Here is a 15,478-nt window from a genome sequence, read left to right on the forward strand (position 1 = left end):
TTTCGAGACAATGTTTCGTTGTGGAACCTATTAAAGGCATCTCGCATCGAAGTACGTGCCAAATTTCGCGCGTCTGTAAATTTTAGCCCATCTTCAGGATTTCCCGTTCTTCTGAACTTCGCATGCTTTTTCCGTTGCCTCTGCAACAGCGTTCGGACCTTTTTTGTGTACCACGGGGGATCCGTTCCATCTCTTACCAATTTATGAGGTATAAATATCTCAATTGCTGTTGCTACTATATTGTTGATATTTATCTTATATCGTCCTTTCAAGACACTGTCCATTTCGGCCAAATGCTCTGCCAGGTCCTTTGCTGTCTCGAACTGAATTACAATGTCATCGGAGAACCTCAAAGTTTTTACTTCTTCTCCATGAATTTTAATACCTACTCCGAATTCTTCTTTTGTTTCCTTTACTGCATGCTCAATATACAGAGAGGCTGCAACCCTGTCTCACTCCTTTCCCAACCACTGCTTCCCTTTCATGTCCCTCGACTCTTATAACTGCCATCTGGTTCCTGTACAAATTGTTAATAGCCTTTCGCTCCATGTATTTTACTCCTGCCACCTTCAGAATTTGGAAGAGAGTATTCCAGTCAACAATGTCAAAACCATTTTTCAAGTCTACAAATGCTAGAAACGTAGGTTTGCCTTTTCTTAATCTTTCTTCTAAGATAAGTCGTAAAGTCAGTATTGCCTCACGTGTTCCAACATTTCTACGGAATCCAAACTGATCCTCCCCGTGGTCCACATCTACCAGTTTTTCCATTCGTCTGTAAAGAATTCGCGATAGTATTTTGCTGCTGTGACTTATTAAACTGATAGTTCGGTAATTTTCACATCTGTCAGCACCTGCTTTCTTTGGAATTGGAATTATTATATTCTTCTTTTAATCTGAGGGTATTTCGCCTGTCTCATACATCTTGCTCACCTTGCTCACCAGCTGGTAGAGTTTTGTCATGACTGGCTCTCATAAGGCCATCAGTAGTTCTAATGGAACGTTCTCTACTCCCGGAGCCTTGTTTCGACTCAGGTCTTTCAGTGCTCTGTCAAACTCTTTACGCAGTATCTTATCTCCTATTTCGTCTTCATCTACATCCTCTTCCATTTCCATAATATTGTCCTCAAGTACATCGCCCTTGTATAAACCCTCTATATACTCCTTCCACCTTTCTGCTTTCCCTCCTTTGCTTGGAACTGGGTTTCCATCTGAGTTCTTGATGTTCATACAAGTTGTTCTCTTTTCTCCAAAGGTCTCTTTAATTTTCCTGTAGGCAGTTCCTATGTTACCCCTAGTGAGATAAGCCTCTACATACTTACATATGTCCTCTAGCCATCCCTGTTTAGCCATTTTGCACTTCCTGTCGATCTCATTTTTGAGACGTTAGTATTCCTTTTTGCCTGCTTCATTTACTGCATTTTTATATTTTCTCCTTTCATCAATTAAATTCAATATTTCTTCTGTTACCCAAGGATTTCTACTAGCCCTCGTCTTTTTACCTACTTGATCCTCTGCTGCCTTCACTACTTCATCCCTCAAAGCTACCCATTCTTTTTCTACTGTATTTCTTTCCCCCATTTCTGTCAATTGTTCACTTATGCTCACCCTGAAACTCTGTACAACCTCTGGTTCATTCAGTTTATCCAAGTCCCATCTCCTTAAATTCCCACCTTTTTGCGGTTTCTTCAGTTTTTATCTACAGGTCATAACCAATAGATTGTGGTCAGACTCCACATCTGCCACTGGAAATGTCTTATAATTTAAAACCTGGTTCCTAAATCTCTGTCTTACCATTCTATAATCTATCTGCTACCTTTTAGTATCTCCAGGGTTCTTCCATGTATACAACCTCCTTTCATGATTCTGAAAGCAAGTGTTAGCTACGATTAAGTTGTGCTCTGTGCCAAATTCTACCAGGCGGCTTCCTCTTTCATTTCTTAGTCCCAATCCATATTCGCCTACTACGTTTCCTTCTCTCCCTTTTCCTACACTCGAATTCCAGTCACCCATGACTATCAAATTTTCGTCTCCCTTCACTATCTGAAGAATTTCTTTTATTTCATCATACATTTCTTCGCTTTCTTCGGCATCTGCAGAGCTAGTTGGCATATAAACTTGTACTACTGTAGTACGCGTGGGCTTCGTGTCTATCTTGGCCACAATAATGCGTTCACTATGCTGTTTGTAGTAGCTTACCCGCACTCCGATTTTTTATTCATTATTAAACCTACTTCCGCATTACCCCTAATGGATTTTGTGTTTATAACCCTGTAGTCACTGACCAGAAGTCTCGTTCCTCCTGCCACGGATCTTCACTAATTCCCACTATATCTAACTGTAACCTAATCATTTCCTTTTTTAAATTTTCCAACCTACATGCCCGATTAATTGATCTGACATTCCACGCTCCGATCCGTAGAACGCCAGTTTTTTTTTCTCCTGATAACGGCATCCTCATGAGTAGACCCCGCCCGGAGATCCGAATCGGAGACTATTTTACCTCCGGAATATTTTACCCAAGAGGACGCCATCATCATTTAATCATACAGTAAAGCTGCATGTCCTCGGGAAAAATTACGGCTGTAGTTTCCCCTGGCTTTCAGCTGTGTGTAGAATGAGGAGGGCTATGCAAGAGGCGTTCAAGGAATTCGAAAGTAAATTCTATGTACTGACTTGGCTGAAAATCCTAAGAAATTTTGGTCTTATGTCAAAGCGGTAGGTGGATCAAAACAAAATGTCCAGACACTCTGTGACCAAAATGGTACTGAAACAGAGGATGACAGACTAAAGGCCGATATACTAAATGTCTTTTTCCAAAGCTGTTTCACAGAGGAAGACTGCACTGTAGTTCCTTCTCCAGATTGTCGCACAGATGACAAAATGATAGATATCGAAATAGACGACAGAGGGATAGAGAAACAATTAAAATCATTCAAAAGAGGAAAGGCCGCTGGACCTTATGGGATACCAGTTCGATTTTACACAGAGTACGCGAAGGAACTTGACCCCCTTCTTGCAGCGGTGTACCGTAGGTCTCTAGAAGACCGTAGCGTTCCAAAGGATTGGAAAAGGGCACAGGTAATCCTCGTTTTCAAGAAGGGAAGTCGAACAGATGTGCAGAACTATAGACCTATATCTCTAACGTCGATCAATTGTAGAATTTTGGAACACGTATTATGTTCGAGTATAATGACTTTTCTGAAGACTAGAAATCTACTCTGTAGGAATCAGCATGGGTTTCGAAAAAGACGGTCGTGTGAAACCCAGCTCGCGTCTATTCGTCCACGAGACTCAGAGGGCCATAGACACGGGTTCACAGGTAGATGCCGTGTTTCTTGACTTCCGCAAGCTGTTCGATACAGTTCCCCACAGTTGTTTAATGAACGAAGTAAGAGCATATGGACTATCAGACCAATTGTGTGATAGGATTGAGGAGTTCCTAGATAACAGAACACAGCATGCCATTCCCAATGGAGAGAAGTCGGTTAGGCGGGTGCCAGACTGAGATTCATTGGAAGAATCCTAAGGAAATGCAATCCGAAAACAAAGGAAGTAGCTTACAGTACGCTTCTTCGCCCACTGCTTGAATACTGCTCAGCAGTGTTGGATCCGTACCAGATAGGGTACCGAGAGCAGCGCGGTTCGTTACTGGATCATTTAGTAATCGCGAAAGCGTTACGGAAATGTTAGATAAATTACAGTAGAAGACTGGAGGAGAGACGCTCAGTACCTCAGTATGGGCTTTTGTTAAAGTTTCGAGAAAATACCTTCACCGAAGAGTCAAGCAGTATTTTGCTCCCTCATACATATATCTCGCGAAGAGACCATGAGGATAAAATCAGAGAGATTAGAGCCCACACAGAATCATACCGACAATCCTTCTTTCCACGAACAATACGAGACTGGAATAGAAGGGAGAACCGATAGAGATACTCCAGGTACCTTCCGCCACACACTGTCAGGTGGCTTGCGGATTATGGATGTAGATGTAGATGTAGATGTTTTTCGTTGTTATGTGCATTAACTTACATTTCTCTACATTTAGAGCAAACATCTATTCAGCACAGAAAATACGAAGTCCCACCTCCTGTGTTCGGCAGTCAATTATTGACGATACTTTTCAGTATACAACAACGTCATTAGCAAACGGTCTCTGATTGCTTCCCACACTATCCGTCAGATCATTTATGAACGCGTATACAGAGAACAAGCCAACTGCCTTACCGCTTTGGTAACAACGGTTCCCGTCATATCACAAAAGCTACATAAATTTTGTGACACTTTGCCTCAGAAACGTCTCTGAGTAAGAACAACATTACCGTATCCAATTTTCCTTGATTACATTTTTCCATTTAAGAAATATCTTGTTCAAAACATTCTTCATTACTATCAGTAACGGCATCAAGTTTATCTTATTCCGTAACATGACCGTTCAAGAAACGTAGTTTAAGTAACATGCTGTTCCGCATAAGGTAGCATGATAGTTCTTAGCTCCAAAGTTCTGTAGAATGTTCCCGCTGCTATGTCACTCTCCCAGCGTTATTCAACAAATGAAGGAAATATTCATCAGACATTAATTCCATGTCAAATTATCAGCAGAATTGTTGAAGGCAATATTTCACTGCCGCCTACCGGATTTCCAACAAATGATAAATTAGGATATGCCATAGTTCTCATTGTTTGTGAGGTGATAGACATATTTTTGTTAAACACGATAACACTTTTTTGTGATCAGTTGAATCCCTAAAAATCAGGGACAACCAAACGACGTGTAATGTCTTTCACCAGTATGTAAGGAGTGTGATATACGACCAGCAGCAAATGTGATGAGACTTTCTTGTCCTGCTTTCTCAACCTTAAACCCAAACTGAAGTTCGTTTCTCTTCTTTACAACAGGTTTAAGTTTCCGTTTTATCGATTTCAGAGTTAACCGATCACAGATATGACAAAAAGGGATTTATGCGATTTACAAAAGTAGGAGCCATTTGGTCTTTTGCATCACAAGTGCTGAGAGGCAAGTGGCAACAAACACAGCGTCACTCTGCTGTTCAAGCACGTTAAACAGGCAATGCTGCCAAACTACCTTCATTTCCATGAGGTAGATTTTTGAATTCCGAGTCACGTGTAGTAATTCCTCGTAAATATTTCGATTATTTTTCCACTATGAAATATAACTTTTTACTGCCCAACCCACTTTACAGTTTGTGGAGGAAGGCACTTTTCGCACTCCCACCTACTCCATGCTATTCACGAATGGTACGTGGAAACTATGATTGGCGGTGAAGCTCCGTATGACATCTTATTTCTCCAATTTTCTACTTGTGATAATTTCGTGGGAGAAGGTAGTACGGTGTACAGCTCTTCTTGGAACGGACGCTCTCTAAATTACAGTAGTCCACCTCTCCATGATGCGCAATAACTCACTCGCAGCGTATGCTACGGAAGTTAGTTGAGCACATGACGCCGAGTAAATTAAATCTTTTTACTAAATTCTTAGTCTGATGGACAGTAACCAAGACTTTTTTAAGCAACTGCTTTCGTGGGTGAATAGCATATTGTTAAATTTCTGACATCTAATTCTGACATCTGCTTTTCCTACTATTCATGTGATGTGGTCAAGCATCGTTAGAATGTTCCCGTTGGTTACACCTAGGAATTATATGGTAGTTAATGTTTCCAATGATTTTACTCCAGTTATTTAATCGAACAGTAATGGATTTCTTCACCAATATCAGCACAATAATTTTGATTTATTTGTAATATTACGTAAATCTACAGAATATTTAAGTTAAACTGTAACGTAGCTGGTCTATGGGGAGCGGTGGTACACGGTTGAGAGACGGGTAGACATTTTCAAAACTATTTTCATTTTCCAAAAAGTCATCTAAAGAAAAGAAATACCACTTTCTGAAGATCAGGCCCAGTCGCAATCACAAACGCTCACGATATATCTACCCACGCTTTCAGACAGTAAGAACACTATTAATAGGAAAATTTCAAAGCACAAATACCAGTCAGTCTGAAGCAACCGCTGGCCAAGCTCCAGCCTAAATGAACGTGAAATTAGCTGGAACTGGAAGCGCTACCCACATTATTGCGTAAAACTCGATCGTTTGAAAACATAAACATCATCAGATTTAATTCAAAGCACAACGCTGGTCAAGCTCCCGCTTCTATTAACTTCAAAACGGCACTGAACGCACCCAGCGAAAGTTATTGCGTAAATTTTCTATTATTTAAAAATAATAGTACTAGCAGATACAAACAACAACGCTGGTCAAGCTCCACTCTCATTTAACGTCAAACTTACATTGGAAGTGGGTACCGAAAATTGCCTTGTAAAACCTCAGTTATTTAAAAACAGAAGATTGTAAGATTTAACTCAAAACACAGTACTGGTCAGTTCCCAGTTTCCGTCATCCTCAAACCGGTACTGATGGTGCCTACTCAAAACCGGTGACATAGAATTTAAGTTGCCAAGGCAAGTACCAATTTCCCGAAGCACCACTGCTGGTCAAAGTCTAACTGCACCGGTGTTAATTGCGTAACTTAAGTAGCCGTTAACCAGTCCAAAACGTTTAATCGCAGCACAAACAGTGCTCCGGATTCAGATCCAGTTAATGTTACTATCAAGGAACAAAGCAGGGCCAACGCCTCCCACACATCAACAAAATATACAGTTTTGAGACAGAACTAATCGCTACTCGCACTGGCCCACTTGCTCAAATGTCGTCGCAGATCGGTGATAACTTCATAGTCGCCTGTCTCCCCACAGGCCACACGTCTTCATTACCTAGTCGCCGTCGGTCTCACGAGCCATCTTAATACTCCTTCATAAAACGGTACTTACACGAGTGACAAGTTCAGTTGGCCCCTGGCCTCGGTGGCCTTGGCGTCAGTTACAGTCGCGCGCTCTTCATGGGCGGCGACCAGCCACAAAAATTGAAACATGCCACGATCCTTGTGAAGGGATGTACCGTCAGAAAAAATACAGACGATAGATACAAGTGCTACAGCAGAGTAGCATGACTCAACAATGCTGATGCTGGCAGCGAAAAACTAATTTCGCTTAGGAATTCGAACCCTCGAGTTTGCGAGTCTGCAACCAAGATGTTGTTGACCAGTGCTATTCTTAATTAGACTGTATATGAATAGGTAGTTGTGTGGATAAAATTATCAGTTATATACGACTGTATTTTAATTTCAGTTTCAACTGTGCTGTTATATTCAGCATGTGGCAGCGATTAGTATCTCCCGTCCAGCCCGAGTATCGATATGGAGGACAGGCCAGAGATACTCAAGCTTCATACTCTGGCTGCAGGTTGCACCCGCGCGTAGCGCAGCCGCAGCAGCAGACATATCACGTGGGACCGGCCCCTGACGTGAGAGTGATGGCAAAAACAGCGACCCGACACATGCCAGTCAGTCTAATTAGTTCCCTGAAGCCTCTGATACGCACCATCGATTGGTAAAGTGACTGACCATGTCTGTATTACATTTTGATTCTGAATACGGGCTGTGCTGTTCGGGCACGCTTGTGAAGATTTCGCTACAATCTGGACTTTGTTTTTTTTCTAGCGGTTTTTAAAAATTTATTTTACATCTCTAGTCCTGTATGGCCAAACCGAGGAGCATATCTGCATTGTAATGAAACGGATCAGTAAATGATATAAACATTAGAAATGTAATCCATGCATATTACAAAAATTGTAGTTTGTGTGCGTGTTCGTATACATATTCCACGTGTCCTCCTAAACCACAGAACCGATTTCCGTCAGACTTGTTACTGATCTAGCTTAGTGTCACGCTTGAATCGCTATTGGGGTAAGAACCACCTACCGTCCAGAGGAGCAGGAGTGGGGGTGCAAAAGTAAAGTAGTCCTCAACGCCTGAATTCCAAGACGTTATTCAACTAGTATTAGAAATGAGATCTCTTAGTGATTTGCAACTAACTCTACACATAATTTCACACTTTTACGAATTTTTTTCTTGGTGACAACTCCTGAAAAGTAATTGAAGGGAACCAAATTTAACGCGTTTCACATTCCTCGCTATTGATGTATTAAAAGTACCTTTTGAGGCCTGACGTTATAATTTATCACTCCTTTATTTCTAACTGTATTAGCGACACATTGTGCTAACAGAATACACATATAGAACTGAATGTAAGTGCAATATTATATCACTGTGCGACACATAATTCAGGACATATAACGTCATAAATAATGAAATGCGTAAAAAAAACTGTCGCATCATGTTTGATGTTTAAATTTATTCCTTATTTTCTACCAGTTCCATTCGCAAAAATTTCACAGACAGTAGCCGCATACATCGGCGAATGGAGCTACAGTATTATAACATTGTATGACTAATAGTCTGGCGATATGACGTCATAAAAGGTGACGGGGGTGAAAAATTGCCGCATCGTGGTGACGTTTTAATTTATTACTTTATTGCTACTAACTCCATTAGCAAAACGTTTTGCCACTGAATATAACTACATAATCATGCGACACAATATTCAGGAGATATAACGTCGTAAACCTTAAGCACAAGGCAAGACGCTTTGCGTGGAGGCAGAACTACATATAAACATCTGAGCAACGCCGCGGTTCTCTGCTAGGTGTACCTAAAATAGATTAGGAAAGGAGAAAAGAGCTGAAAGATGTCCCCGAATTACATGCAAACAACAGGCTGCTAGTGTATAGGGTGGTCAGAAAGTAAAAACCTTGCGACGTATTGCAGGGTACGCTGAGCTGAGTAATAATCGTTTAGAAAAAATTTGATATATTTGATATATTGCGCCGTTTCGTAGGTAATGACTATTGAAGTCAAGCCAATAAGGACATTTTACCCGAAAATTCAAGCGGCCCGCCAGATGCAATTTGTTTTCAATGTGTAGGTGACGGCGCACGTCACTGTTCAGCCTTGGTTCGGATTTCATCCTCAGTACCGTCCCTTGTCCAGTTTTAGTATTGCTCTCTACCTCGGTTTCAGGGAACCAAACGAAAGAAGCGATTGGCGCCACCGATACTTGCCGGCAGCTCGAATTTCCGAGTCTAACTGTCAGATTGCCTAAATTCAGTGCTAATTAACTGAACAAGCAGGGATTTATTGACTAATTTTCGTAAGCATTATTTTGGAGCACAATATATTCTGCAACGCCCTTTCAAGCTGTTCAGATTGTTCATGATCAGCCTGTGTATTATGGTAATCAACAATAAGACATAAGAAATTAGTTTAACTTTCGTGGTGGAGCTGCAATACCGAAGTGTAATGCCGTAAGTCATAACTAAAATAAACAAAGTACATTATTTTTCGTATTGGACTGCCATATACTGCAAACTTTGCTACAGTGGTTAATAATAGGCCTTCAGTTTTAAACAAGGTCCTCAACAAGAACTACCATGACAGCTTTTTTCTCTGCCTCGTGATGAAAGGGTGTTGTGTGATGTTTTTAGGTTAGTTAGGTTTAAGTAGTTCTAAGTTCTAGGGAACTGATAACCATAGACGATAAGTCCCATAGTTCTCAGAGCCATTTGAACCATTTTGAACCATGACAGCTTTCTATCCAAACACCTAGGAATTAAAATCTCGTTCAGGCTCATTAGCCTTACCATTTTCTCTGCAATCCAAATTTCATGTCTGCTTGAATTGTGTTTTATAAACTGTCGAAAACTGAGTCGTCTTGTGATTTAATATCAATTTATGTCCCTACCAAGTTAGTGTCATCAAGAAAAAGAAATGTCTTAAACTCACAAGGCATATTTGAAGACAGATTATCAGGCCATTTCTTACTCGAGACTAGGGTATCTCTCATACAATACCTTCTTCATATCATAATTACCTAAGAAATAACAATTGTAATATCACCGATGTTATGAAATTGATTTGACTGCCTATAGTAACAAAATGAATCTTTAACACTGACTATGAACTAGTACTGGCAGTGTTTGTACTATTTCAGCTGCTGTCACAAATTGTAATAATAATAATAATAATGACGACAATAACAATAACGATAGTGTTAGATATAAAAGGAATTTTAAGAGTACAAAGTAGATGTTTTCCGAACTAGCGAGTTCTGGGGAAATTAAATTAGGATGACTGAATCAACTAAAAATACACGGAAATGAGGTAGGTCTGGTTGGAAAAAAGTATGTGCAAGGGTAACGAGTGCGATGTAATTATTGTTCCTTAAGCAGTTGTGTCTTTTTGTAGCTGGAGATGTTATTCATTTCCCTACAATATTGTGGGAGGGTATCCCAGAGTCGGCTTCTTTCTAGAGACGAGGAGACGAGGACTTCGAAAAAAGCGGCTGAATGAAGTGGGACAGAAAGGATTTTGCTCTGATAGGAAAGGGTTTTTCTGCCATGTTGCTGATACTAGGCAGATAAGGTACCCGAGAGATATGGGGGACAGTGTACGTCAGCAAGACATTAGAGGAGGTAGAGGATGCGGTAATCCTACGTGCTTGTGTGCACGTAGCTGAGACAGCAGTGCGTGTGATAGTGAAATAAATCAAAGCGTAGAACATCATAGATATGACGAACACAGACGTTCGTAACCAGTTCCAAGCACCGTGGGCTATCCTGAGAAAGAGCTTACAGGAAAACTTCACTGTGTTCAGACGTTCGAAATTGAAGTGCAGTTGTACCTTAACGTAAGGCCGTCGCATTGAATGAAGATTATGTTGAAAAATAGGATTTTGTAGCCAGAAGAGAAGGCAATAATTCTGTGTAATGGAGTCCTGAATAAAGCCATTCTACTATCGGGGGACGAAAATATGTTGCATCACTTACTGAATGACGCTAGTATTTGAAGCAAATCTGATAAGCATTCTCATAGTGGCGGTACTGCCGCCACTCTTATGCGATTCAGATGAAAACAGAATAGACCTCATACTCTTCACGTCATTGTATGTGAATCGAGATGATCAATTACCCTAAAATTTGCAGCATTTTCACTAACTTTTGCAAACACCGATAACACAGAACGTCAAGAACTCCGTCAGTATTGACCCTAAGAATCGCCTGTTTGTCTGATTGTACTACCGGTCTCTGCGTTGCCAGCAGTGTCGGTGATAGTAATCTGTGATGTACCTACGCAGAGTAGGACAGAGAATTACGGAAACGAACGAACACCAGGTTGAGCGGAGATGTGTTTGTTTACCAGGGCACGCGCCTGGCGGACACCTTGGGGCCGGTGTGCCCACAGCGGCCGCCAGACATCTCGAACCGCACCGCGGCGCTCCTGAGGATGCCCAGAGGTCGCTACCTGCAGCTGCGCAGGATGCTGCCGCTGCTGCGGAACCAGAGCGAGGACTGTCTCTTCTTCAACCTCTACGTCCCTGCCAGCGGTGAGTACTCCCCTCTGTTCTAAGCCTTCAGTCGCCCACAGTGGCTAAGTATGACTGTGACTACATCATGTGTTTATGTTACTCTACTATGTGACACATTAGTTCATTACGTATATATGCAGACTGGAGAGACGAATAAAAGTTGTTAACAAGGGCGGGATTCGAGCCGCTGTCTCCCGCTCAATTGGCAGATGTTCTACTATGTCATCCGGGCGGGGACAGTCGCTTTACAGAACTGCTCTAGTGTGCGTCCCTCCTCAATCCACATTCCCACTCACGTCTTAGTGCACTTGGTATTACGGAGAAAACCAAGTGGACTCAGACGCGAATGGGAATGTGGATTGAGGAGGGACGCATGCTAGCGCAGTTACTCAAAGCCGGTTTGCCACGATAGTGCAGTGGTTAGCGTACCGCCCTTAGTGAGCAGGAGAATCGCTTTCAAACTCGGCCTCGGTATAAATTCTCATTCGTCGTTTCAGTCTGCACATATACATTGTTTGAGACTTGAAATGGTGTCTGGAAGACCATAGTTTCAAATGATTAAAGTAATTGTGCCTTCGTTTCAGGCAGGGTCCTTAGCTCTGTTCGATTTTGAGGTGTTGTTGCAATACAATTGGAGAGCATGTGCAATGCTGTGGTGTTCAAAGCTATCCGGCGTACTGATTGTTCCTTAAAACCAAAGGCATACTCGCCAACTCACCAGGTCCGCAATCGCCGAACATTATGTTTTACAACCGAAAAATTTTGGCCCATACATCAAGCTTTTGGAGCTCGATTATGAATGAATCTGTGGAAATAAGATTGTCTGACAACGAGACTCTGATCGATCGAGATAGCAGTTATCAGCTGAACTCTGCTTGGAGTCTTGTTATAGAGAAACTTCGTAGTCAACGTAGTTACCTGCATAAAAATGAAAAGAAACCTGATATCGATACGCCAAGCTTTCACCGTGGAGGGCGCGAGGCGCAGCGCACGGAGCTGTTATAAACGCGCACGCTGAGCAGCGCTTGCGTAATGTGACGTCAGTATGGCTTTAAGTAGCGAAACTCAGCACGTATTCGCCAATACTACTACAGGGGCACTCACCTGAAGATGGCCAGAAGACTCTGCGCCGAAATATCGTGGCGGGATTTTACTGATATCCGGCAGTTCTCCCGTGTTTTTATGGAACAATGTGCAATGCTGTTCGATTGTAGGGTGAAAACCAACTGAACTGAGGCGCGAATGGGAATTTGGACTGAGGGGTGAGGCATGCTAGATTAGTCCATGAAGATATGCATAGCCACTCTGCCGGGATGGTTTACTGGTTAGCACATCTGCCAAGTGAGACGAGACCCGTGTTTGAATCCCAAGCTCCGTTCAAATTTTCATTCGTAGCTTCGGTCTGTACATGTACATCATAGATATCTGAGACTTGAGAAGGTCTCTGGAACCATATAGTTCCAATCGATTAAAGCTCTTATGCCTGGGTATCTGGAAGCATCACCTCTCCTTCCTCCAATCCCCACTTCGCTCGACGCTGAGGTGCTATTCCAGTATACTTTGAAAGCCTGTGCACTACAGGCACATGACCTGTTTATACACTTTATGTCTCTTTAATGCAGTGGTTTCCACTGCCTTCTGCATCCTCATGTTGTTGATCACTTTTGATTCTTCCAACTTTAGGGGCAGTTTCCCACCCGAAGGACAATGGGTTGCCTTGAGCATCAGTCCGGTACTCCGCCCTGCTGGACAAGGCCGTTGCCAGAACGAGGTTGGCTTCTTATGCCAGAAGTCTGCTGATTATTAATTGAAATTTAGGCTGTGGTTGATTTGGACCCCGGGACCGAGGTCGTTTATCGTTACCAAGCAAAGACGCTACCATTAGCCCACGCCATAAGGTAAGTCCTATACCTCGTAGAGGCCTTCAGTGAAGTGTACACACCTGTCAGCTCTATCATGTCTGTTTAACAGTGCATTTCGCGTTTCACTGTTAACGTTCTGCCTTTGCTTTCAGTGTAACTGAAGCTTGTTTCCTCTTTTCTATACACCAGACCAATCCTTAAGATAAGCATTTGATTTTTTGTTTTTTCATGTTTCTCCCGTAGCCATGCCCTGCTATTCCTGGTTGTTGCATTCATAGGTGACGAATATTGCTGTATTTCTTTCTATCCTTGAAAATGTTGTACTTCATTCTCTCACCGATTAACTGAAATATTTCTTTTGTTACCCAATATTTCACCTCAGTTACTTTCCTCGGAACTATCATCTGTGATTGTCCTTTTCAGAAACATCCATTCCCCTTCAATTAATTGCATAATGTGGTATTCATTTTTGCAGTATCTACAGCATTAATTTAGTTGAAACGCATCTCATCGTGCATATAAACTTCAATATCCCACTTCCTTGTAGATTTATTCTTCTTAATGACTCTAGTAAACTTCACTCCGCTTTTCATAATTATCAAATTGTTATCCTAGTCTGCATCTGAGCCTTACATTCCCCATGCTACCGTACTGATATTCGAGTCTATATCTACACCTTACTATTCAGACGCTTGTTTAGGTGTCTCTGATTTAAAAAAGCTGGAATATTCCTTCATCGTCGAGACTGTCCCTAGTATACCTCCTCCTTCGTCAGTCTGGAAGAGTGTAGTCGGTAGCTTGTAAATAAACTGGTTCCTGAAGTACGAATCATATTCCTGCACTCCTTATCGTTCAGAGTAGAACAAAATAAGCTAAAATATTTGTCTTAATGATTTAAAGGCATGTATTTACAAGCTTATTGTTTAGTTTGTGTTGATAATACAGAGGAGGAGGAATAAAGAAGCACATGAGAGATAAGTAAATGTACTTTGGGTAACGTATATTATGTTTCGAGAGACTCCGTCACATTGCTATGTTTACTGACAGAATTAAATTCGAACGCTTATAACTAAGGCAATATTACTTTTCCTGCATATTCGCACAGTTAAACGCTAATTACTATTTCATTAGGTGCATTAGTTTCCTGTGCAGTGACTACATCAATGAATTTATTGTAGGTTTTCGTTCGCTTCTTGTTCGAAGACTTAAGTTTGATCGCTGTTATATAATTAACATGCAGGAATGCGAGTGTTTTCTAAATGAAAATTAGTTAAAGAGACAAAAGTTTTACTATAAATCTCTCACAGCAGGTAAAAGCAGCTGAACGCCTCAAAAACCTTAAAAGCACACCGATTCAAATGATGCAATGTCTACGAGTTGCTCTCATTCTGAAAGCTACAAGCTAAAATCGTTTCTTTATGTAAATAAGTGCAGCAGTGCTCATTAACTAGATACCATCGTCAAGATATTAAATTTAAACGCCAGGAATGCTATTACCGTTGTATAGCACGCTGAAAGGATCTGGAGATTGATAAACTCTATGATTGTTGTTTTTTCTTTCTTTTTTTCTCATGTCGTATCGTTATCCCCTGCCTCAGTACGAAATTTTACTTTGAAATAAATTTTGATTTCCCCGTGAAAGTAGAAACATGACCCACGACTATGAGACCGTTCACTTTACGCGAAGATATTCCTTCATTATGATAATTTCTTTATGGCTACAAACAAATCAAATTAACCGTTGATTTCATTTGTAGTTACCACAAAAGTTTATTGAATACTATTGTTTTTGCATATAAGGGCTGTTTTCAGATTTTGATGTGTTGATTACAACGTAAAAAGCAACCTAAGATTCATTTATCCGTCTTGTTTAGAGAACACTGAAGCTCATTTCGTAAATTATCCTGCAGGAAATACGGCAACCAGCCACAAGCTCGTTAAAACGATTTTACAGTAGAATTACTAGATTCGATTCTGAACCCACTGCCATACGGTAGAGTCGACTTCTCCGCAAGTTTTACATTTTTCCCCAAAGCCAATTTTTTGTGATGTATAGTTTACAAAAGATTTTACATTTGTGTCCTGCAGTATAACAATGTTTTTTGTGATTGCATAGTTCTAAACTTGTATATGCTCGATAAATTCCACTTACTTCGTGCTAATCCGCCCTTTACATATTACAAGACATAGGCTTCAAATGGCTCAAATGACTCTAAGCACTATAAGACTTAATATCTGAAGTCATCAGTCCCTTAGACTTAGAAGTACTTAAACC

The 15,478-nt window shown here is 41.2% G+C and overlaps 1 protein-coding gene across 1 annotated transcript in view; it reads left to right on the top strand.

Moving 5' to 3' along the window:
• The window catches only part of LOC126325620 (neuroligin-2-like), a 402,316-nt gene that overhangs the window by 132,257 nt on the left and 254,581 nt on the right, over positions 1–15,478 (top strand). The window contains exon 3 of the mRNA XM_049995264.1: positions 11,176–11,359. Coding sequence (XP_049851221.1) covers positions 11,176–11,359 — 184 coding nt within the window. The remainder of the gene's footprint in view (positions 1–11,175; positions 11,360–15,478) is intronic.

This window comes from Schistocerca gregaria, chromosome 2, assembly GCF_023897955.1.
Source record: "Schistocerca gregaria isolate iqSchGreg1 chromosome 2, iqSchGreg1.2, whole genome shotgun sequence".
In the NCBI taxonomy this organism is placed as follows: Eukaryota; Metazoa; Arthropoda; class Insecta; order Orthoptera; family Acrididae; genus Schistocerca; species Schistocerca gregaria.